The sequence below is a fragment of the Strigops habroptila genome, chromosome 12 (assembly GCF_004027225.2).
Source record: "Strigops habroptila isolate Jane chromosome 12, bStrHab1.2.pri, whole genome shotgun sequence".
NCBI classification, from domain to species: domain Eukaryota; kingdom Metazoa; phylum Chordata; class Aves; order Psittaciformes; family Psittacidae; genus Strigops; species Strigops habroptila.
Window position 1 is genome coordinate 2,018,937 of NC_044288.2, and position 23,558 is coordinate 2,042,494.

At 62.1% G+C, this 23,558-nt stretch overlaps 1 protein-coding gene across 3 annotated transcripts; it reads right to left on the reverse strand.

Moving 5' to 3' along the window:
• Positions 1-132: 132 nt before the first annotated feature.
• Positions 133-23,558, reverse strand: KIAA1522 (KIAA1522 ortholog). Of its 3 annotated transcripts, none has more exons than XM_030505047.1 (7): positions 23,226-23,558; positions 6,187-6,342; positions 5,672-5,727; positions 4,507-4,624; positions 3,988-4,104; positions 1,002-3,878; positions 133-849 (listed from the first exon to the last, which is right to left on the reverse strand). In XM_030505047.1, exons 1-7 carry the CDS (start codon positions 23,416-23,418, stop codon positions 827-829), a joined length of 3,540 nt encoding a protein of 1,179 aa, XP_030360907.1. In that variant the 5' UTR covers positions 23,419-23,558; the 3' UTR covers positions 133-826. The 3 variants fall into 3 exon arrangements, with proteins under 3 accessions (XP_030360907.1, XP_030360908.1, XP_030360909.1); XM_030505048.2 differs by lacking the exon at positions 23,226-23,558 and adding an exon at positions 15,966-16,194; XM_030505049.1 differs by lacking the exon at positions 23,226-23,558 and adding an exon at positions 7,760-8,084.

Here is a 23,558-nt window from a genome sequence, read left to right on the forward strand (position 1 = left end):
TGGGGAAGCAGCAGTGCCGGGATTCAGCCTGCTGGGGCTCTGTGCCTGCCCCAGAGCTCGGTGCCAGCGGGAAGAGCAGTGCTGTGTGGTGAGGCCGTGGCCATAAGCCAGGAAGCACAGGAGGCAGGAAGCTTCGGTCATCAGTTTTACCAGCCAGGTACAGAGCTCTGAGCAGCTACTCGGCGGCAGCGGGTTGGTTGCTTTTGGTTTGGTTTGGTTGGGTTGTTTGGTTCGGTTTTTTTGTACAATCAAAGAAATCAAAACATGACCCGAGTTTACAGAAACAGAAAGCGAGGATCTACCCTGGGGGCCTGAAGGGGCTCCTCCTCCACCCTGCAGCCAGTGATCAGTGCTGGCCAAGAGCTCCTCTTGCCTTTCCATCAGGGCCCTGGTCCCTTCCCAACCAGCGCCTCCATCCCGTCTTGCCGCTTCTGCCCGTGTCCCTCAGGCACTGCCGTGGCCGAAGCCTTCCCATTCCCTCATCCAAAGTGCTTCAGTTCCTTGCTGACCGGGAGCAGAGCGGCTCCAGCATCTTCGGCCCCTGTGCTCCTGTCTCTGCTCCCAGCGGCAGTGGCAGGGAGGAGGTGCTGGCTCCGGGCACGGGCCTCGAGTCCAGTAAAAAATAAAAGCAAAATAAAGCTGTAGTACTTAGGAAAGTGAAACCAACACCATTTTTGCATAAATATCATCAAGGCCGTGGAGGCTAAGGCTGTTTGCTTCCTGTATTAAGTTAGTTGACAGTTCCACACTCATCCGTTGACCTGCCCAGGTCCCTGAGAGATTTGGATTCCTGTCCGTGGGGGCACCAGTCCTGCAGCTCCGTCCTTCAGGCCGTCTCTCCTCGTCCATCTGCAAGGCAGGAGGGAAGAGCCCATCAGCCACCCTGAGCAACCTGGCCCCGTGGTTCCCAGTGCCATCCCAGCCCCAATGCAGCCCAAGCTCAGCATCCTGAGCACGACAGCAGCATCACCCCATGGTGGGGCTGAATCGAGCCCACGTACCTTGTGTGGGGAGGTTCTGAGCCGATGGCTCCGTGGCGCTCCTGCCCTCCGTCCCCGAGGCCGCCGTCCCCACCGGCTCGCTCTTAGTCCTGCTCTCATCCGCCAGCACCACCTTGGCCTTCCCATCTGGCACAGGGGATCCCAGTGCCTCTGTCCCCAGCGCCTTTGGGCTCAGGGGGGAAGGAGCCGGCCCCGGGCCCAGTGAAGGCTTCTTGGCTACCGGAGGGGGGATCTTGCTGGGTTTTCGGTGGGCTTGTGCCTTGCCGGGGCCCTGCTGAGCTGCAGCCGGGGCTGCCGAGCGCTGCCCCGAGAAATTCATCAGCTCGGCCACCAAGTTCCTCTTCAGGTCAGCCTGTGCCTCGGGGGACGAGGCCGTCTCCAGCACCAGCTTCTTGGAGCTCTTGGCGAAGATGAAGCTGGCGGTGGAGGCTGGCGTCTTGTTCCTGGGGGAGACCTGCCCATCGCTGGGGGGTCCCTCGGGTCCCTGCAGCGCCGCTTGGCTGCCCGACGGCTTCTCCGCAGCCTCACCGGAGGACAAAGCAGCAGCCTTGAGGTGCACGGCGTGATGGAGCTGGTTCGAAGGCACCGTGTCTTTGGCAGGAGGGGGCTGCCGCGTGGACAGGGCCCGGCGGACGGGCTTCTGCGGTGCCGACCGCTCCTCGGCCCCGGCGGCAGCACCGGCGGGTGGCTCCACGCTCACGGAGCGCAGCCGCACCATCTGCAGCAGCGAGGGCGTGACGATGGGCAGGCTGGCGTCCTCCTTGGCCACGGGGCTGCTCTTGCTCCGCGACACCGGCTCCTTCTTGGTGTCTGCCCGCAGGCTGTTGGTCACCTTCTTAAGGGGCAACGGAGCCAGAGCTGAGGGCAGGGGGAGAGGTGGCGGTGGCGGCACGGTGGCCTCTGGAGGGGACACAGCAGGGGCAGGCGGCTGCGATGCTGCGGCCATCGGGGTTTGCTGCTGGCTGTGTGAGGACACGGTGGATGAGAAGGAGGAAGAAGCAGCCTCCGGGCTTGGTGCCGCTTTCTGCCCGGCCACCGGCGCGGTCGCCGCATCGGGAAGGCTGGAGAAACAGGCTTCATCTGGAGGGGGGAAGTCTGCCATGGACAGGTCGTGCTCCTCAGGAGCCGGCGGTGGTGGCGGGGGCCAGGCAGTGTCAGTGGGGGCCTCGCTGGTGGCCGGGGGGGGCCCTTCTGCCTTCTTTGCCGGTGGGGGAGGCGGGTGGTAGGCAGGCGGTGGCGATGGCGGTGGAGACTTGCTGCTGGGCTTGGCTGAGGGATCCGGGTGGGCAGCGCTGGGCACTGGTGGGTCTGCTGAGGGTAACTGGGAGCCAGCGGTGGCCGTGGGCTGCTGGGGCGTGGTGGGTGGTGGGGAGAAGGGAGCGGGCACCTTGGGATGAGGCGGGATGATGAACCGGTCCGAGCGGGAGGGCAGCGTCTCGGGGGCAGCCGGGTCCGAGGCTGAGGAGGAGATGGAGGTGAGGGATGAGGACATGGAGAGCGCAGGTGACTGCAGGGAGCAGACCCGGTCTGGTTTCTGTGGCTGAGCCCTGCCCGGGGACACAGATGGGTGTCCCAGCCCCTTGGTGGGCAGCGTGGGGGTCCCGCTCTGGCTGGAGTAGCCACTGGAGGGGGACATGGTGCGGTCAAACCCATCCGGGCAGCTCCACTTGGGCTGAGCCTGGGGCTCCCTCAGCACCACTGTCACGCCGGGGCTGCCCCGCGATGCCTCGGGGGAGCTGGCACCAGCCAGGCTCTCGGAGCGGAGGCTGCTGGTCTCACTCAGCGACAATGAGGAGAAGACCTCATCCTCGGCTGTGGGGCTGAAGGGCTCCGAGTGCGGGGACCAGGGCGTGCTGCTCTCCCGCTGGGACCGCCGGTCGGGCTTGGTGGGCAACCCCAGCACCTTGGGCTCCCCCTCGGCCTTCTGGTGCAGCGAGTAGGTCCTGCGAGGTGGGGCTGGGGGCTTCTTCATCTTCCTGAGGGAGACGCTGCGGGTGGAGGAGCGCTCGCTGGCCAGGCTGCCCGTGTCCGAGCCCTCCGCCTGGCTGCTCGTGCTATAGGCAGGGGATGCCCGGCCACCGCTCCCCCCCATGACCAAGAGCCTGGGGGCTGCAGGCATGGGGCCGGTGGTGGGCTTGGAGCAGGAGCTGGTGAAGCTGGCGGAGCTGTAGATGCTGACTTGGTCGGTGTCAGAGCGAGCTGCAGCATCCGCCTCGCTGCGTGGCCCTGCCTCGGGCTGCCGGTGGTCGGAGCCCCCCTGGGAGGAGATGGTGGAGCTGTTGGACACGATGGTCTCTGTGGACTGCGAGTGGCTCCAGTTGTCGCTGGAGGAGGAGTGCTCGCGGCTGCGGGCGCTGTGCTCCGAGAAGCGGGTGAGGGAGCGCACCGAGGCTGGGCTGGATGACACCAGGCTGCAGCGGCTCAGTGTCCGCACGCTGCTCCGCGTCAGGGCCACCACGTCCACCATGGGCGGCAGGATGGCGTTGGGGATGATCTTGGACATGTAGGTGCCTTGGGGCGAGATGGACATGACGGGGCTCAGCAGCTCCGGGGGGCTGGCGTTGGTGGTCATGCCGGGCACGGCCAGAGACTTCGGCCTCATCATAGGTGATAGCTTGGCTGCTGTCTTCCTCCCCAGCAACGTGTCGTCATAGTAAACCCGGTTGATGTGCTTCTGCAGCGCCACGTCTGCCTCCTCCAAGGCTCCCAGGCAGACACGGGCTCCCCCAGGAACAGGCTCCAGCTTTCCGTCAATGGTAGGGATGCGGATGGCGTCGCCAGAGACCTGGCCCCCGTTCAGCAGCGGCTGTGGTGCTCGGTTGCTGTCATGGCCATCAGCCTTGGTGCACTCCTTGGCTTCCCGGCTGTTCCTGAGACCTGGGAGCAGGGAGAGATGAACTCAGTGTGATCCCAAGGCAGACAAGGCAAACAGAGCCTGGGCAATGAGCCCAGACCCTAAAAATCCCCCCTTACCCCTGACACTTACCCAGCTCCTTCTGGACATGCTGGGGGATGCCCAGCACCGTCGTCCTCCTCTCCTTCCTCTTCTTACCAGCCCTCTCCGAGGATTTGGGAAAGGAATCATGCGGTCGGAAGGTGGAACCTGTGACATGAGAGGCATGAGAGGGCCCAGCCGGCATGAGGGGAACCGTGGCCATGGCATTCCCAGTGCCCCCAGCACCCCCCCACTGCCAGAGGTGCTCCAGAACAAGCCGGGCTCAAGCGCCCGGAGCAGCCCGGAGAGGCACCATTAGCTGCCGAACAGCCACACAGTCTGAGCAGGGAGGAGACAGTGTCTGTGTGTCCGTCTGCCCCCCTCGCCCAGCCCTAATGCTCTGACTCAGCCAGAGTTACTCTCTTCTCCCCAAGGGCCCCCAGATCTCTGCACCAGCTCATGGCCATGACAAAGCAGAGCCCAGTTTTCCTGCCATGCGCTCCGGACCCCCATCACACCCTCTTGGCTTGTGCCTCCTCTAGCTTCCCAGCTCCCCCCTGTCCCAGGTACCTTTCCGCTGGATCATCTCGGAGCGGATGGAGAGGGCGTCCTCGGAGGTGCTGTCCATGGCACAGGAGGCCGCCCGGCTCCGCAAGGACACGCTGTCATCCTCCGAGGATGCGCAGGACTGTGGGCAGAGAGCGGGCTGAGGCAGGCGCGGGGCTGCGGGGACGGAGCTGCCCCGACCCCCGCCCGGCCCCTTCTCTGCCGCAAACTGACTCCGCAGCCCAGACAAAAGCTTCTCCGAGGGCCAAAGGCTGAGTCAGCCGCGCCGGCATCCAGAGTCCTCCCACCAGGAGCGGGGCCGGGACCGGCCCCAGGGACCCCGCACAGCCCCGCAGCCCCATGGAGAGCCAGGAACCAGCGGCCTCACCGCCATGCCAAGCTGCATACGGCCCCATCGCATCTGCTGTACCCAGAGCTGCGACGTGGGGGGACAGCGACAGGCAGGCAGCGGCACCCCTTGAGCACAGCCCCAACATGGGAAGAGCTTTCAGTGTCCCCCCATCCTTCCAAAGCATCTCTCAGCACAGGCGGAGGCTGGGATGGGACACATCAGTGTGACTCACCACCCAAACCCTCCACCCTGAGCTCTCCAGTGGCTTCACCCACCCCGGAGCTCCCCATTCCCAGCTTCCAAGTGGTTAATGGGGCCGAGAGCCAGCGGGTTTGAGCAAACACGGGCAGTGAGGTGCTGGCAGCGGGGTCAGAGCCCCAGGAAGCAGCAAAGCAAAGCCCAGCGCAGCCAAGAGAGTGGGAGTTTCTCCTCGTCAGCAGCCAGGGAGGGGCCCAGCCACCGGGATGGACACGGACAACGGTTCCCATTGCACCATCACCCCACCTCGCTCAGGGCTGCCAGGAGCACCAGTGGGGTGCGAGGGGGGACAGAGGGATGTGGGCATGGTGGGGGTGCTGGTGCACAGCCCCAGAAGTCAGGGCAGGACATGCCAAGGCTGAGGACAGGGATGGTGGCAGTGGCTCGGGATAACATGAAGGGACACACGGCCCCTTCCTGCCCTACACCCCCCCCGGCCATGGTCCTGCAGATGGGGCTGGTTCCCCATCTGCCCCCAAACACCACCCAGGGGGGACAAAGGAGCCACCCTGTGTCCCCTCACCCCCAGGGCACCCCAAGAGCGCTGTGGGGCAGAGCCGGCTCCTCCTCAGGGCTCACCTGGAGGCTGCTGGTGTCCCCGTGGTCCCAGGCACTTTTGGTCTGCTTCTGCTTCTCTGCGGAGGGAAGGCAGGGGCTGAATTCCTGCGGGAGAGCCGGGGGAGCCACCAGCCAGCGACAGGGCTCCCGGCTCCGTCAGCGCTGCCCCAGCACCGGCTGCCAGCCCCAGCACTGGACTCTGGTCAGCCCCATCGCACCGCCCATGTGGCCCAGCCACCCAGGAGCCGGTGCTGTGTCCTCCGCTGTGCCCGCATGCCACCCCCGGGGCTATCTATTAGGTTGGATATAAGGAAGTTCTTCCCTGTGAGGGTGCTGAGGTGCTGGCACAGGGTGCCCAGAGAAGCTGTGGCTGCCCCATCCCTGGCAGCGTTCAAGGCCAGGTTGGACACAGGGGCTTGGAGCAACCTGCTCTAGTGGAAGGTGTCCCTGCCCATGGCAGGGGTTGGAGCTGGATGAGCTTTAAGCTCCCTTCCAACCCAAACCAGGCTGGGATTCTGTGATTCTATGACACCTACCCTGGTGCTGCAGGGACTTCAGTCCCTGCTGGGCCTGGTTGTGCAGCTCCTCGAGGTGCGGGGGCCGCGTGGTGGGGAAGAAGACGTTGTCGGGGCATTCCTCGCCCGCCGTGTACTGCACGCTGAGCCGCTTCTCCGCCTCGCCCTTGGCAGCGCCTGCAGATACAGAGGGGTCAGCGTGGCTGGGGAGGCCCAGGCAGTGCACCCCAACCCACAGGATGCAGCCCCAGCGAGCTGGGTGGTGACAGCCAGCCCAGGGTGATGTTATCCTGCTCAGCTTCCAAATGCCGTGCGGGAAATCGTCTCCCAGGGCTCTGCCAGGCCGGTCAATACACCGGAGCTGGGCTGTCTCCACAGGGATTTCTCCCCACTGGCTGGAGCAGGGTTTGGGGCACAGCACCATCATCCTCCCCAGCACCTTCGTGGCAGTGAGTTGAGGGGGGCTGTGGGCAGCTGAGCAGAGAAGGGGCAATGCAGGGGGATGAAACAAGGATGGAAGTACGATGACTTTCCCTTTGGAGGGTTACATCATCCCCAGGCTTCGCAAAACACAAGAGCAGGGACTCACCCTGTGCCCAGGCAGGCTCAGAACTGCACAGACAAGGAAAACTGAGGCACAGACAAGGGAAACTGAGGCACAGCCTGGTGCGGAGACCCCAGAAGACCCAAATCCTCCCTCCGAGCCCCCCGGCTGCTGGGGATCCCATATGCCACGCCAGGGCTAGCACAGGCCTCTCCATGCCTCATCTCATAGCCCCCTTCATGCAAACCAGCACCAGCACCCTGGGGTGCTCCCGACAGGGTCCAGGTGCTTGCTGGGGGCTGCTCCTGGCATTGCCCAGCCATGGCACCATGGCACAGCCCTGCCTGCCCCTGCCTGCTGCGAAGCCTCAAACTTCCTACCTGGAAAACACACAACTTCAGGCTGAGGAAGGGAAGGATGAGCACGGGGAAGCGCTGGGGCTGGTGGCAGCACCCCGGGGACACAGGCACCTGCTGCTCAGCATCCCCAGCACCACGCACCCATCCCCTGCGTCCCCGTGGCCCCCGTCCCCTCCCGGCCAGGCACTAAGGTGGCCGCGCTCCGGCACACAAAGGAGCAGGCCCTGAACAATGGAGCCGGCGCTCGCCGTGCCGCGCCATGCCGGCCTCTGCTTCTCCAGCATCCCGGCATGGCGAGTGGACACCAGGAGCACGGCCAGGCTGGGTGTGCAGGTGATGGTACAGGGGACCCCTGTGCTGGTGCTGGGTCCTTAGGGGACACAAGATACCCACACACCCCCACCATCACGTTCCTCTTCCCCTCAGCCCTTTCTCTCCCGGTTTCGGCAGCCCCTCGCCCAACATCTTTCCCCCTCCCTGCACACTCGGAGCCGCCTTCCGGCTAGTGGAGCGCAGTGATTTATTCCATTAACATGCCGGTGGATGATGCTGGGGCTGGGGTGACCTTCCCTGCTCATCCCCCTGGGATGGCAGCCCCACTCCCTACCCGCTGCGGTGCCAGGACCAGGGGGTCCTGGTAGCCGGGGTTGTGTAAGGACGAGGCGCTTATCTCTCCCTCCCTCTCACTCACCCTTCTTCTTGAAGAAAGCCAGAAGCGAGGAGAGGTTCCTGCCCATGAAAACCACCATGGTGGACCGGGGAGAGGGTCTGGCGCTCCGCCGCCTGCCACGGAGGCTCTGCCTATTGTGCCGGGGCGGCTCTGGCCCAGCCGTGTGCCAGCGAGGCGGGTGCCAGCGGCTCCACGCTCCCGCTCCCCGGCCTCATCCGCACGGCAGGAGGATGCTCAGCGGGCAAAGAGCCTCCGGCGCAGCCGCCTGGTGCGGGGAGAAGCCTGACCCGGGGAGGGGACAACCCCGGCTGCGCCCACCCTGCTCCGGGAGGAGAGCGGGGCCCCTCCTCTGGCCTCCCCGTCACCCCCAGCCTCCCGCCTCCTCCCATGCACGGCACAGCCCACAGCCATCGGTTCCACCAGGCTCAGGGCCAGGATTTCCCCAACTCCCCCCTCTTTCACCCTCAGGACCCTCCTCACTTGCTCCCCGCTGGGCACAGCATCCCTGCAAACCAGTTGCTTGCTTCCACAACAGTGCGTTCAACCGAGAGGAGCTGGGAGGCTTTCCCTTCGACGAACACCAGCCCTTGGGATATGGCACAGCACAGCCAATGGTGCTGGCATTCTCCTGGCATTCCTGCTCCTCATTCATCCCCAGTGTACCCCAAGATATGGCACCCACCTCAGCCCCTCAGCCCTGCCAGGGAGAGCCCCGATCCTGGCAGGGCTTAGCCCATGGTGGGGGGACATGAGCTATCATGGAACATTTGTCCTTAGGGACAGGGCAACCAGCACAGCTACGTCACGGTCACAAGAGCTGGCAGCACGGTGGGAGAACAAGGTCTCTTAGACCAGTCTAACCAGTAGGCACAGGGCACGTGAAGGCAGGGGCAGGAATGCTGGCATGGCCCGTGGCACTGATGGCACACGAGGTGCTGCGTGCTCCTGGCTGCGGGCAGGCTCCCTGCAGCACCAGTGCCCCAGCAGAAGGGGATTTGCCCTGTTCATCAGCCCCAGGTCCCGCAGGGAGCTCCATCCCTCCCATCGACAGGCATTTTGCCCCAGGAGGTGAAGAGCTCCCAGTATTGACCCAGCAGCAGGGAGGTCCTGGTGCCAGTGAGGAGCCGACATGACAAACCCTCCTTCTCCTGCCCAGGGTCTATTGCAGCAAGACAGAGGTTGGGCTGCTTTCGGAGCAGCATTACCCAAAGGAGAGCACGAGGGTCCCCTCAGACCCCGGGCATTGAGAACGCAGCCCAAGGGACAGTTTGACCTTGCCAAGGGCACCTCTGTGTCCCTGGCTGGGCAGATCCAGGCTTAGCAAGGATTTCTGCATCTCCTTCATGCCCCTAACAGCAAACACAAGCAGTGCCCTGCAGCCCCTGTTATGGATAACCCAGTACTGGGGCAGGATGGGCTCACCCAGAAGGTGCCGGCAGCCACAGGCAGCCGCTTCCCAGCTCTTTGTACAGCACAAGTGGAAAAGGGATATAACGAAAGGGCTGAGGATGCACAAAGCGGGCAGCCACGTGCTGCCCTCTCCTCTCTGGGCTGCCCGTCATGAGCCCTGTGAGGGCCTCAGGCGAACACAGCCAAGAGCCACACACACACCACTCCCATCTCCAGCCCCCCGGGATGTCAGCTCTGCATGGATGGGGCTGAACCCGGGATCTCCCTGCACAGCACTGGGAGCCCCCACGGGTGAAGGGGGACAGTCCCTGCTGTACTGCTGGTCCAGGATCCAGGTCTGATGATGGAAGCTGCTGCCCAGGGCTGTAAGGACATTTCCAGTGCCAACAGACAGCCCCTGTTCTTCCTCCCTGCATGTGCCCCATCACCTGCAAGGACCCAAAGGGCCTCAAGAGCGTCCCTTGCTGACACAGACGCGTCCTTCTCCTGAGTGTGACACCTCTGTGGCTTGGGGCAGGAGGAGCTCGGCATCGTTCTGCAATCACCCAAAGGATAATCCGGGCAGGGCACCACGGCCACCACCCAACCGGGGCCGGAGCAGAGCCTGGCCATGACAAGGACTGGAGCGTGGTGGCATGCTAAGAGCAGCCTCTGCTTCCCCCCCACTCCTCAACCTTCACTACCGCACCCTCTCACACCTCCTCGCCTCTCGCTGGCTCTGTCAACACACAGAGAAACCTGCTGCAAAGGGGATGGGAAACGGGGGAGAAGCCAGGAGGGAGAGAGGCCTGATCCTGCGGCACAGACTGCGGATCCTGGTGGGCTGAGGAAGCCGCCAGTGCCGGTAGCAACACGCCTGGTTGGAGCTGGCGTCCCGTCCCTCGTGCATTCCTTGTGCCGTGCCCTGGATCGCCCTGTCCCCTCCAGGCTCAGCAGTGCTGATCTGACACACGTCTCATACCCACATGGCAGCAGGATCCTCCTGGAGAAGGAGCTGGAGGTCCCTCAGGGCAGGGCACTCTCTGAAGGATGGTCTCCCTGACTCGGAGCTGGTATCTGCTGCTACCAGTGCCAGGGATGGTCCAGAGGGAGTAAAGCATCCCCACAGCAAGGCAAACTGATAGGAAGGGGCAAGGAATGCCAGGGAACCCACCTGCTGTGCAGGCAGAGGGGCTGGTGAACACTAGGGTGGGAATGGGAAGGGCTGCCCAGGGGGAACACCAGAGCTGAGACCCCAAAGGAACACAAGTGGGGCCATACAGCCCTGGGCCAGCGATGCTGCAAGTGGGATATGGTGCTGGCCCAGCTCCCTCTTGGACCTGGTTTAGCCGCGATGCTGCTCTTCACTTGGGAAGAGCCGGAGGAGACAATCCTGGCTCCTATCCCCCTCCTCGCCAGGCCTGTGCCTCCTGCAAGCAGCAGGTTTGGCCAGACCCAGCTGCAAACATCCATCTCTGCCTGCACGGCACTGCCTCGACTTGTCTTCTCCCTGTGCAGCGGCGGGTCCTGCGGCAGGAGGCAGGGAACAGGCAGCAGCTCCCGGCCTGCCCCTTCCACCACTGACTCACCGGGGAGGAATGGGGAGGAGTGGGAGCAGACAGGGGGGTAGGAAAGGGGCTGCGAGGTCCCCAGGGGAGGAAGGGGAGGAAACCTGCCTGCTGTGTCCTGCTCGGTGGGATGCAGACCTTGCCTCCCTCCTCCCTCAGCCAGGGTGCTGCAGAGAGCAGCAAGAAGGCAGCGAGAAGACCCCCTGCCCCATGGGGTTGATGCTCTCCCACTACTTTGGGGCTCCTTCCCACCACGCTGCTCCCAGGCATGCACCCAGGCTTGGGGACTGCTCTGCTCCCCGTGCTGCAAGGGGGCAAAGCAGTGGTTGCCTGCCGATGCCATAAGCACAGGTAACACTAATGGGGTGCACCATGAACCCCAGCCCCAAGAGACAAAGCAAGCAGCATGTGGGCCCTGCCGCAGCTCCAAGAGCCCCTGTGCTCTGTGCCAGCATCCAGCCCCTCTGTTCCAACATTCAGCCCTTCTGCTCCAGCATCAGCCCCTCTTCTCCTCCAAAACAGCCTCTCCCCTTGCAGCCAGTTCCCCAGCTGGTGGGACGGTGCAGGCAGCCCTGCCAGGATATCTCCCTGGAATATCGGGAGTGATGACACCTCTTTACGAGCCCAAGCGTGTCCATCTTTCCCTGGGCCCATCAGCTGTGCTCAGGCAGCTCCATGATCCCAGGTGGGACCTGGCACCCGCTTGTGCTACCCTGCCCCGCTCTGTCCCCCAGCCTTCAGCTGATGAGGGTCTGTGACAACCATCCTGGCCACCCTTGTTCCCTCTGCAGAGGATCCATGCCCTGGGACACGCCGCGGGACCGTGCTCTCTCCAGGCAGGGTAAGAGCACATTAATATTTACCATGGCTGTGGCCGCACAGCCCCCACTGAGAGCCCAGGGGCTGCTCCTTGCCTTTGGCCTCGCATGGGGGCTGCTGCTTCAGCCAGGAAAACAGCTCCACAAACCAAATAAACACAACCCGGTGCATGCTGCTGGCTCAACGCTCCAACATGATCCCACGCAGAGGCTGAAATAAAACTCATTTCAAACAGGAAAACAAACTTGGATCGGTTTTCTTCCTCTAAATCACAGTGCAGAAAGCTGCCCTGCATCACCCTGGTGAGCCAGCAGACCATGGCAAAGGATGAAGGGTGAAGCCCTGCTCAGAGGAGAACCATCGCCCAGCCACGGCTGCTGTCCTGGCAGGAACACACCAGTTGTGCAACTTGGCCCTGACCTCGCTGCTGCCCTGCACATGCCCCACAGACAGCGCGTGTGGTGACATGCAACATGTCCTGCTCCATGTATTATCACAGAGCCCGGGGGAGGGTCTGGCAGCAGCCCATGTTGGGGTCCCAGCCCCGGGCAGGGAGGCAGGACCACCGCGATGCCGGATTGTGCCTCACTCCCAGTCCCTATTCCAGCCCAGCGGAGCCTCCGTCCAAGTCCAACCACATCCCCACCCCACGCTCGTCCCCTCCCCGGAGAAGCCACCAAACAGGTTTGAAGGTAAATAACAGCCTTCCCCGGCCAGGAGCCGGATCCAGGCGGGATCGGCCCAGGTGGGGAGCATGGGGTGGGAGAGGGCGGCAGGCAGAGCCTCGAAAGCAACACGGGGCCAGAAGGGCAGCGCCGGCAGCACACACAGATGGGGACAGACCACTGGCACCTCCTCCTTCCAAAGTCCACAGCTTTATTGCAACTTCACCTTCCTTCCGTGTCCTCTCCTCCACCTCCCATGCAGGCAGTTCCCTGCGCATCCCCACAGTGCGTGCCGTCATGCCTGGCGTGTTCGCCGGGTACCCGGGTGCTCTGTAAGCGTGCCTGTCACAGCAGGTACTTGGCTCCACGCAGGAGCAAATCCAGGAGACGGATTAGGGACAAGACCTTGCAGGTTTTTCCATGCAGGGATCCACCATCCCGCGAGCAGCTCCCAACCCCGCTCCTGCCCACGGGTATCTGGCTCAGCAGCACTGGCAGGAAGTGGCGAGGAGCTGCCCATCTTCCACCAGGGATTGAGATGGGCACAGTGATGTGGGATCAGAGGAGGAGATGGGACAGGAGCTGTCAGATGGGGCTGGAGTTGCGACCAAACGGGGGTGGGAGATAACCAGCAGCACAACGGCAGGTCCCATCCCTGCCTCTTGGTGACGGGGCGCCTGCCAAGTGGGCACGGCATGGCATGTCGGAGCTGAGCGCTGGAGGCAGCTTCCTGCCCGCGACATCCACAGATCACAGAATCCCAGCCTGGTTTGGGTTGGAAGGGAGCTTAAAGCTCCTCCAGTTCCAACCCTTGCCATGGGCAGGGACACCTTCCACTAGAGCAGGTTGCTTCAAGCCCCTGTGTCCAACCTGGCCTTGAACACTGCCAGGGATGGGGCAGCCACAGCTTCTCTGGGCACCCTGTGCCAGCGCCTCAGCACCCTCACAAGGAAGAACTTCTTCCTTACATCCAACCTGAACTTCCCCTGTCTCAGTTTAAACCCATCACCCCTTGTCCTGTTGCTACAGTCCCTATTGAAGAGTCCGTCTCCAGCATCCTCACCTCCTCCCGTGCTCCAGGACCGGGAAGGGGCACTGGGAAGGGCTTAGCCGCCGGCGTGCTGGAGAATCGCCTGTGTAAATCCCGGCTCATCCCTTGCAGGGCGGGCCCCTGCCCTTATCTGCTCCGCGGCTGTTTACGGAGCCGGCCCAGTGTGGGTCTGGCACAGAGAGCAGCCGCGCAGCTGAAAGACGCCCAGAGCTGCTCAGCCCACCCTGGAGCTGCTGCTGGGAGCCTCATGGCCACAGGTCACCCCTTGATCCAAACTATGTTTGCCTGCAACCTGCCCCAGCGCCCATCGACGGGGACATGTTGGCAGCAGCCACATCCCCATGGACTCGGCGGGCGCAGCCTGGCTGGGTGCCACGTTCTTACACCCTGACTCAGCAGGGCCCGGCAGGGCCATCCTGATAAGGAGGTGATAAGAGGCTTTGGTCTCCCTGGTGCTCAAGGACCTTCCCCAGCAGCTCCTGCTGCAGATGATCCCAGGGAGGAGAGGCAGGGGATGCACCCCAGAGCAAGCCGGGCTCTGCTCCGGCACAGGGATGCAGGTTTGGCGCTGATGAAGCACAGTGGGGACACCCAGGCAGGGAGCAGGTTGCAGGCGGCTGCCTGCAGCAGGTAGAGCCATCCCGGCAGCCCTCAGCCATGCTCTTGCCTGGCCAAGCCTGCCCCTGGGACCGCTGCTGCGGTGCTTCAGGATCAAGAGGTGCCCAACACCTCCCTGCACATGGTGGAAGCACAAAGGCAGCTGCTGATGCCTGCCCAGGCCTGACCTGCCGCAATGGGCACGATGGGACCAAACCAGTGCTCCCAAAGCAATCAGGGATGGAGAGATAAGAACTGGGGGATGCTGGCCCAGTTGCCCACCATATGCAATTAGCTTCTGACTCAAAATCCAGAAGCACCCATGGTCTATGGGCAGGGCAAGGGTGAGACAAGAGCGACGGCAGGGTCCCGTGGTTGGGTGCTGGGCACCCTGCCCCCAGCCGGTGATCCCGCTGCGCCCTCCGAAATGCTGAAGCGACACAATGCAAATTCTTTGGCTTTGTGGCCACTGCACCGTTGCCATGGAGCTGCTGCAGAGAACAAACACAACTCGCCCCATGTTTTCTCAGCACCTTCCACCCCATGGCCTTTGCCTTGCAGGGTCTGTCCCCCCGGCTCTATGGCACGGTCCCATATGGCACAGGGCATCCGAAACAGAGCAGGGCTTCTCCTGGCCAGCCCTGGGGAAGGGCAGCAGTGGCAGCACACTGGCAACCCCACAGTCCCAGTTCAGGGACTGGCAAAGGGACACCCAGGCCTGGTGGGGAATGAAGAAGAGACAGGGCCTGGATAGGGACAGCGCAAGGGAAGAGCTGCACCAGGGATGCTCACAAACCACCTCGCCCAAGGAGGCGGCTCACCCCATCACCTGCATCGCTGCAGGTCAGGGCAGAGCCAGGGAAGAGCAGGAACCCAACTACAACACAGCGACACCAAGCCCTTCCTGCATGGAGACCACAACCAGAGGATGACTTTGGTGGAGGTGAGGTGGACAGTGGAGAGCCTGAGGCGAAGGAGATGCCGTTCTTGCACAGCCACAGGCAACTGGGGACTCGTGCCTCAGTTTCCCCAGGCACCGAGTGGGTGCTACCAGCCTGAGCACCTCCGGGGGCTCCCCATCCCGGCCCCCCAAGCCTGTGAGGGGTTGGCTCCAACCCTGTTTTCCCTTAGGACAGCTCAGCTCAGCTCACCTGGGCTGCAAAGGCTGAGGGAAGCAGAAGGGATGGTGGGGCTGGGGGTCACACAGGGCTGGCAGAGAAAACTATCCCATTATCCCCTCTTGGTCTCACTAACCCCACTTCCACCGACCCCAGACCCTGCTCATGTGCCCATCAAGTCCCTTCCTTGATTCAGGCCAGGATGAGGATGTGGGGACAGCTTAACAACATCCATAGGGAAATCAGCAACTGTGGGGTGGGGATGAGGTTTCTGCAAGAGACCTTTCCCGCTTGCATTGCTCTGCTCCAGTGGAGGAACCATGGAGGGAGATCACCAGGACCAGACACCCTGCAGGGCTGGTGATTCCATATGTGGGTCCAGGGTGGTATGGGACCCTTTCTCCCACCCCTATTCCCCAAAGACAAGATTTTTTCCCTGCCCCATGTCTCCTCCTGGGCTTTTCAGCTGCATCCATTGAGCAGGAGCATAAAGCAGCAGAGTAATCAGTGCATGGACAGACAGACACGCACAGAGTGAGGGGGGCACTTGTGCAGGACGGATACAGGGGGGAGCATCCCGGTGCTCTCCACAAACATTCCCACACCCACTGCTCCCCAGGCACGGTGAGAGAAACCGAGGCGTGGGACGGGAGCAGAGGCCGGGGAGGAAGGTGACGCTGCAGCCCCGAGTCCCTGCTCTGGGACACCGCTTAGGAAAACAAACTGGTAACTAAAACTCAGCGGGTGATCTCGTCCTGATAGCGCAGGCGAGCCCATGGCTGGTGCCCGGCACGTCGGCACAGCCCCTGCGTGCAGCCAGAGGCTCTTTCCCACCCAATACCAGGGGTCGGAGCGGCTGACCCTGCACCCAGCACAGGGAGAGCGAAGCCTTCAGCCCAGCCCAGCCCCACGCCACGATGGGGAGACCAGAAGCAACGAACATTCCCAGCGCGACCCCCGCAGAAGTCCCCGAGCCGGGACCCGCCGTGTGCCCTCCCCAGGCAGCCCCATGGCTCCTACCTGCTCCCGGCTTCCCGGCGCGGCCGAAGAGCCAGGAGGAGCCGGCCCTGGCGCCCGCTGGGCTCCTCTTGCGGTGCGCGTTGCCCATGAGCCGCTCTCGCCCTCCACCGCAGCCGGTGGAGGAGGCCGAGGTGCTACATGGCGGGGCCCCGGCGTGGCCCGGGCGGCCGCGGCACACGCCGGCGCTCAGCCGCCGGCTCCCATCCCTCCTGCTCGCGGAGCTCGGCTCCCGCAGGCGGCTGTGCCGGAGCCAATGGTACAGGCAGAGAGGAGGGGCCTGCCCGAATCACCCGTCGGATCGCACAGCACCCTCCCAGCACCATCCCTCCGCAAGGACACTGGGTGCCACAGCCATGGCGAGCGGGTGAAGGGACATCAGTCCCCAAATGTCCCCAAACGTCGGCACAGCTGGACACGGCACCCGCCTCTGTCCCCGCTCCCACCTCCCTGGAGTTTGCCACGCTCCACCGAGCCGCCACCATTTCTGTCTGTCCCTGAGCACAGCTCCAACAACTGAAGCGACAACCCCTCTCCTGGGTCAGGAGGGTCCCAGCCCCATGGGGACACCCCAGCCAAGCCCGGCACGGCAAAGGCTAGAACAGGATTTCCAAGGCTGGAGCACAGCGCCCGAAGACTCGGGCTGGGTGAAGCCGCTGCGCAACCTCCGGGCGAGCACCCACACGCCCGAAGGTGGATGTTAATTTAACCCCCTGCCACCCTCTCCACGGTCACTGCAGCAAGTCACACAACTGGGTGACCCACATGGACATCTGCATCCAAGTCGGCTCATGGTGCTGGCACCTCCATCCTGCGCCCTCCCTGGTGCTCCAGACCCCGCTCCTGCTGAATGGAGTTTTCCAGCAGTGAGCAGCCAGGGCTGGCAGAGGAAGAGCAGCTCAGGGCAAGGGCAGCGCTGCCCCAACCCTGCCCACGCTGCATGGACAAGCCTGAACCACGGGCACCAGCCTGTTCCCTCCTAAACCCAGCTTTCCCTCTGGATTTTTAATTAGAACATGAAATGCTGTGAGGGCAGGGAGGGGTCAGCCAGGGAGGGGGCAACTCCCGCTGGCAATGTTTTATGTTCTTTAGGTGATTCATCAAAGGCTGGGATAAATAGGAAGGAGGGCTCTGTGGGAAAGGCACAAAACTGGGGAGGTGGTGTGAAAAAATAGAAATAAAAATAGAAATAAAAACGAAACCTCAACCGGCAGCTTTGTCCTGACCTTAAGAGGTGATGGGCAGTAAATTCATCTTTGTACTTCAGACTCCTTCTCCCCAGTGGAAATACTGATGGTTCAGTTTCTCATCAACTTGGTTTGCTGCCCAAAGGGCACACTCAGCACAGCAGAGACCATCCTGTGCCACCGACAGGGCCTGGCACCAGGGTGGCTGTACCAGTGTCCCTGGGCATTGCTGCTCTGTCCGAAGTAGGAGCTGTTAAGGGAATGCGGGATCCAGTGGGAAACTATTCCCTGTTTCCCATTACTGGCTGTACCCAGTTCAAGGGGTAGCCGGGATTAAACAGTCATGGTCAAAAGTGCAATAGATGAGAGGTCTCTGCCCACTGATGGGGGAAGATAAAGTTTCAGATCAACGAAGGGCATCTCCAGCCTGGGACAGGGCTTCCTCCCACTACCCAGCACCCCCAGGGCCTCCCTGGGATGTCCATCCCCTCGCAGCAGCTCCAAAACAGGGTGCAGAGACCTCTCCCTGCCACTCAGTCCCCCTCCCCGGTGACACAGGAGGCTCCTCTGCAGCTGCACACAACAGCTTTCCCAGTGGAGCGCTTTAAGTTCTCTCTCTGCAAGAAAAGGAGAGGCTGGAGCCTGTGACTGCCCCAGATACAGCAAGACACTTCCCAAAACAGACGCCCACCGTGCCAGCACCTGCCTCGGGAATGCTGGCAGCGCCGGCACCAGCGCTTCACCACCCCCAGCCGCAGCCTCGGATGCACCGAGGGGGCTCCAAGCAGGAGCTGAGCCCCAAGAGCCCAGCAAAGCCCACATGTGCCATAAATATCAAAGTGGCTTCTCTGAGCTGGAACAACTCCAATGGGGTAGCTCAGAGCCATGTGGAAAGCCGGCTCCTGCTCCTCCCGGGGCCCATGGCTCAGTCCTGGTGGCTGAGAGCAGCTCCAGCATCCCCACAGACCTGCATCACTGCCTGGGGACACAAACCCCTTGGAAAACCACGGATAGGCTGCACTGCCAGCTGGCTGCTCTCATCCTTCATCCCAGAGCTGGGGTTAAATCACAGCGCCCAGAAATCCACTTGGAAAACACGGCAGGAGAAGGGAAGCGTTTGCAGCTTCCTCGGCATGCAATTCCCAGCACAGCAGACGCACTACAAAACCCAGTTGTGGAATGTCTTGTGGGAACCGGGGGCAAGGGATGCTGCCTCCAGGCACAGTCTCTTCTCCAGAACCCCCCAGTTTTATTCATTGAGAGGACTCTGACAACAGCACCGAGCTGGGAGCAGCGGGGGAAGCTGCTCATGAGACACACGTCTCGTCATCACGGCGTGACTGCCACAAGCACATCTGATGTCCCAAAGTCACACGCTCCCTCAGGCAGCCTGGCCAGCCCACACCAGGGTGGCAGGGACCCCTCTGCGCTGGCACAGGGGAATGATCCCTCCCTCATGGTGTTTTCTCCATCATTCCCAGTGTTTTCTAAACCTGACGCCGTCGCCAAGCAAACACAGAGCAAGAGCTGAGATGCCTGAATGAGAAAGGAATTCAGCCCTTGTTCCCTTCACGGAGAAGTAAAGCTCAGCGAGGCAAAGGTAACACAGAAACCCCACTTGAGATCCCCAATCATTAACAGAAATACATAACCAGAAGGGTTTCAGATGATTTCCTGCTCCAGTCGGAGCGCGGGTCGGCTCTGCCGATGACAGCCCCCGCTCAAGCCTGCAGGAGCAGCGGGAGCTCAGCTCCCTGCTCCCCGTGAGGTGGTTTGAATCCATGCACAGCAGGAGCCACAGAGATCAGCCCAGGGCTCCGGCTCCTGCTTGGCAGGGAAATGCTTTTTCACCTCATGCTTGCCCAGCTCTTCACCTTCCAGCGGCTTATGTTCCCATCGCTGCCAGAGTCCAAGTCAATGATGATATTGTCTTATGAAATAAGACCTTCCTCTAAAGAGAAATATGACTCCAGCGAAATAGTTTTATCGGATCTTATGGAACGTTATTCGCAGGAGTAATTCTTCCAGTTGTCTCCAGGTGGAATAGCTGTGGTTGCAGACACACCTCTCTTTGTTCATGGCAGGGCCGCTCGCCATTGCCAGGCCAGCCAGGGGATTCCTGCTGCTCACATCTTCTGAAGTGTCACTCTTTGCCTTGTGCACATTAACAAATCCATTCCCACACACGCAAGGGAATGACGCTGGGAGCCCACACCTCCCTCCTTTGAGTCGAGAAGCTCAGGACTAAACCACAAAGCCTGCGTTTACACCAAAGCAAGTGCCACACAGAAGCAGAGGATGGAGGAAATCAAGCGTCCAGGGAGATTTCACATCTCTTATTATCAGAACAACACACAGAGACAGCCCCAAACTGCCTCCAGGACTCATGTGCGCTCCCAGCACCTCACAGCATTGAGCCCAGTGCCACCAGCACGGTCCCCACTGCAGCCCAGACACTGCAACCTCACCACACACACAGCAAAGCCACCTCGTGCAGTGTACAACAAGCACTTGCTGATGTTATAAAGCAGCTGGGCCCATTGAGAGCTTTATTTTTAACCACACAGTATGTGTGTGTCCATCCCAGTCAGGAAATCTGTTGCTGCTGGACTAATCTGGCATAGAAAAGAGAAAGAAAAAAATCCAACCCTAATTTAATATTTCTGGAACATCAATTCCTTCACTTCATCAGAGAACTAAGAAGAGTGTTGTGTGAATTAAGGAGAATATTGCGAAACTCGGATAAAGCAGTTGCCAAAACCAGATCAAACACACTTGCAGGTGGCAGGACTCAGGAGCAGGCTCGCTGCTGCTGCGCCACCGGGGGTTAACAGGCTGCCTTCATCACAGGGGAGAAGAAAAAGCTTCCAGCTTCCTTGCTCCCAGCTTCCACCAGGAAAAACCAGGGAGCAAAGCGGAGCCCAAGCACCCCAATTCCTTGCTCCACATTAGACCCTCAGTACAGCCCAGCTGCTCTCCTCGCCTCAGTTCCCATCCCAGGGGTTAATCGCTCCTCTGTCTCCAAAGGTTATTGTGGAAATAAACAGATGGGAATGGCGAGGTGCTGGGATGCAGTGGGGATGGGGTCACTGCGTGCTGGGCTGTGTACAGGTAAAACAGCCTGGGGCTGGTGGCACCCTGGCAGCTGCTGCACACCCCAGGATGGGGCCCTGCAGCAGGAATTACCTTGCAGCGGAGTTGCACCGGCATAAAAAGGGGATGCTGAGCCAACAGGGCCCATTTGCCCAAACAGGGCAGAAAATCCAGTTGGGAAACGGGGGAGGACTCAGCTTCCAGCCCCAAAGCTGCTGGTGTTCCCTACTGGAGAGGGAGCCTGGAACTGCCCACAAGCAGGATTACCGTACTGTGCCTTTTCTCTACACAGCTCAGCTGTTTGAGCAGCCAGAGATGGGATCTGCGATTAGATGGACCCATGGGATTCATCCAAAGTGGAAATGCTTTCATCCTCCTGCTCCCATGGTTTCAGTGCTGAGTAATTCCAACCTCGCCAACACCCAGGCCATGAACGAGCAGATGCACAGGCTGAGAACTAGTCCTGACCTATGTCTGCCCAGAACAGCTTCTCTCCTTCCCTCCCCATCCTGAGCATCCTGTGCAGTCCCCTCCCACAACCAGGATGTAACAGGGATGGCCAGACATGCCCTGTCCCCACTCCACAACCAAAGCCACCTGCAGGAACAGCAGTGATGAGGTGCTGCCGGGTCATGGCCTGACCCAAACCACCCCCCAGCACTGTGCAGACCCAGGGGGAAGGCACCTGGAGCCACCAGGACCTGCTGAAGCTCTCCCCATCCCACAGCTCCCAGCTGATGTTTGGAACAATTCCCAGCAGGGCACATCCAAGCTGCTTCACCACTGCGCACCACGGAGCAAGCTGATGCCAGCACAGCCAAAAGCACAGCCTGGAGGGGAGGGAAGGGTCCGGCAGCCCTGGGCTGGCCATGGCACTGCACAGCCCCTGCATCACCAGCATGGACCATGGGCAGGTGATGGGGCAGCTGTCCTGGATGCAGGTGTATCCAATTGAGCAGGTTGCTCAGCAGGGTGTGCTGGTGATGCCCCATCCCTGGCAGGGTTCAAGGCCAGGCTGGACAGAGCCTTGTGTGACATGATCTAGTGTGAGGCATTCCTGCCTGTGGCAGGGGGTTAGAACTGGCTGATCTTAAGGTCCTTTCCAACCCAAACCATTCCATGATTCCATGTGAGGGATGTTGTGGCGAGCAGACTGGAGGTCCCTGAGCCGTGACTTTGCGTTTTAGCTGGTGAATGTTATGACTTTAGGGGGAAGGAAAAAAAAAAGGAAAGAAAAGAGCTGGCAGAGCTGCTGGAGGCGTTTCTGCACCGCAAGAGGAACATCACATGCTCCAGCACATCTCTTTTTCCGCTCAGGTTTCAGCGTTGGGCCGTGGCAGCGGCGTCCATGCGTGATGGGCCAGGAGGCGGCACCGGCAGCATCCGATGGAGCGGCTCAGCAGAGAGCTCAGCCTCTTCCCAAGACCCTTCTGCCTTCCCACAGCCGCTCCTTTCCTATTGCAGATCTCCGTGTGCTTTTCCAAGCAGTAAACATGCCTGCATGCAGCCCTGGATGCCTGGAAATTCACTCCCTGGGGCAAACTGAGGAAGAAAGTCCCAGGCAATGGCGGCATTTGGGTGCCGCAGGAGCAGCCTCTCCCCTGGCATGAGCACGGTGACGTCCCCGCGGGGAGGGCAGTGGCATGACGCTGGCGGTGTCCCCGATAGCACTGCTCCTCTGCATGGGGTGACACCTCCACCTCACCAGAAGAAGAGCATGACCAGACACGCCACCACCCAGCGCTCCACTGAAGGTCCTATCTCACAGGAGGCTGGGCTGAGCCCATAGATCCCTGGAATACAGCCCCGGGGTAGCAAAGAGGAAAGGGCACCCACAGCACCTTCCACTGGTCAGGGCGGCAGGGATGTGGCTGGGCTGTGGAGCAGCACCCCACAGACTGGCGGGGGTGAGGCCATATCTAGGGCAGGAAGGGCCACACCTGGAGCACGCAAACACCCTTCCCAGGAGGAGGAGGAGGAGGAGGCAGCGTCTGGCATCCCTCCAGGTTTCCCTCAGCCCCAATGACCTTCTGACTCAGCGGGGAGAGAACCTACCCAGTGAACCGGCACCAGCCCTCGGGGCCGGGGCGAGATTGCACCAGGGAATGCTGGATCTGGCCTGCTGCTGCTGCAGCCACCGCAGCTACACAGGCCCCATGGCCACCACCAGCACCACCGCCATGGCCACCATGTCCTTCACCCCCCGTTCTGCCACATCTGCTGCCACCACGGCCAGTGCCTCCACCCGCCAGGCCACCACCATGGCCAGCACCACCGACCCTCCTTGGCCACCACTGTGACCACGCTTTGGTCAAGTCCTGTTCAGCCACCACTGTGATCTCTCTTTGGCAACCTCCATGGCCAGAACCTCCACCTCTCCCCAGCCACTGCCGAGACCTCTCTTTGGTCACCACCCCAACCCTCCTTGGCTTCCACTGTATCACCTCGACAGCCACCACCTTGAACTCTCCTTGGCCACCTCCATGGCCACCACTGTGACTCCCCTTGGGCCACTGCCAGGACCGCTCCTCAACCCCCTCCCCAACACCTTCTTGGCCACCATGGCCCTACTCTGACTCCTCCTTGGTCACTTCCATGGCCACTTCTGTGGCCCCTCCTTGGCCACCACCCCAACCCTCCTTGGCCACCCCCATCCACGTCTCTGCCCTGAACCTCCTCACCTACTCCAATGGCCTCGCCCCTTCACAGCCCTCAAGCCGACTCCTCCGCAACCAGCTCCTTGGACCCCACCACGACGCCTCCTTGCCCACCACCACGGTCACTGCTGTGGTCCTTCCTTGGCCACCACCATGGCCCCTCCATGTCCCGCACCCCAACCCTTCTTGGCCACCCCTCTCCACGTCCCCACCTTGACCCTCCTCACCCCCCACCACGGCCCCACCCGGACCCCTCCATGTCCCCCACCCTAACACCTCCTTGCCCACCACCACGGCCACCACCGTGGCCCCTCCTCGCCCCTCACCTCGCTCCTCCGCCGCGGCCAGGGAGCTGCCGTTCTTCCGCCGCCGCCGCCGGCCGCGGAGCCAGCTGAGCGCCCAGCGCAGGGAGCCCGCCCGGGCCTTCCGCCGCTGCGGGGCAGCCGCCGCCGCTCCGCCACCGCCGCCGTGCTCCGGGTCCCGTTCGCCGTCCGCCGCAGGTGCAGCCCCGGCGGACATGGCCGCGGCGGGCAGCGCCCCGCACCGCCCCGCACCGCCGGCAGCCGCTGCCCATAGGGCCGGGCCCGCCCGGCTCCCGCTGCAGCCCCGGCCCCGCTCCGGGCTCCCGCCGAGCGCCCGGCGCCGACGGAAAGTTTCTG

Excerpts from the sequence above, each read along its gene's own strand:
- KIAA1522 (XM_030505047.1), bottom strand. The coding sequence starts at position 23,418 with ATGTCCGCCGGGGCTGCACCTGCGGCGGACGGCGAACGGGACCCGGAG. Across the intron at positions 5,728-6,186 it reads GAAGTCCCTGCAGCACCAGG|AGAAGCAGAAGCAGACCAAA; the intron begins GTAGGTGTCATA and ends TTCCCTCCGCAG. Across the intron at positions 4,625-5,671 it reads GGGACACCAGCAGCCTCCAG|TCCTGCGCATCCTCGGAGGA; the intron begins GTGAGCCCTGAG and ends CTCTGCCCACAG.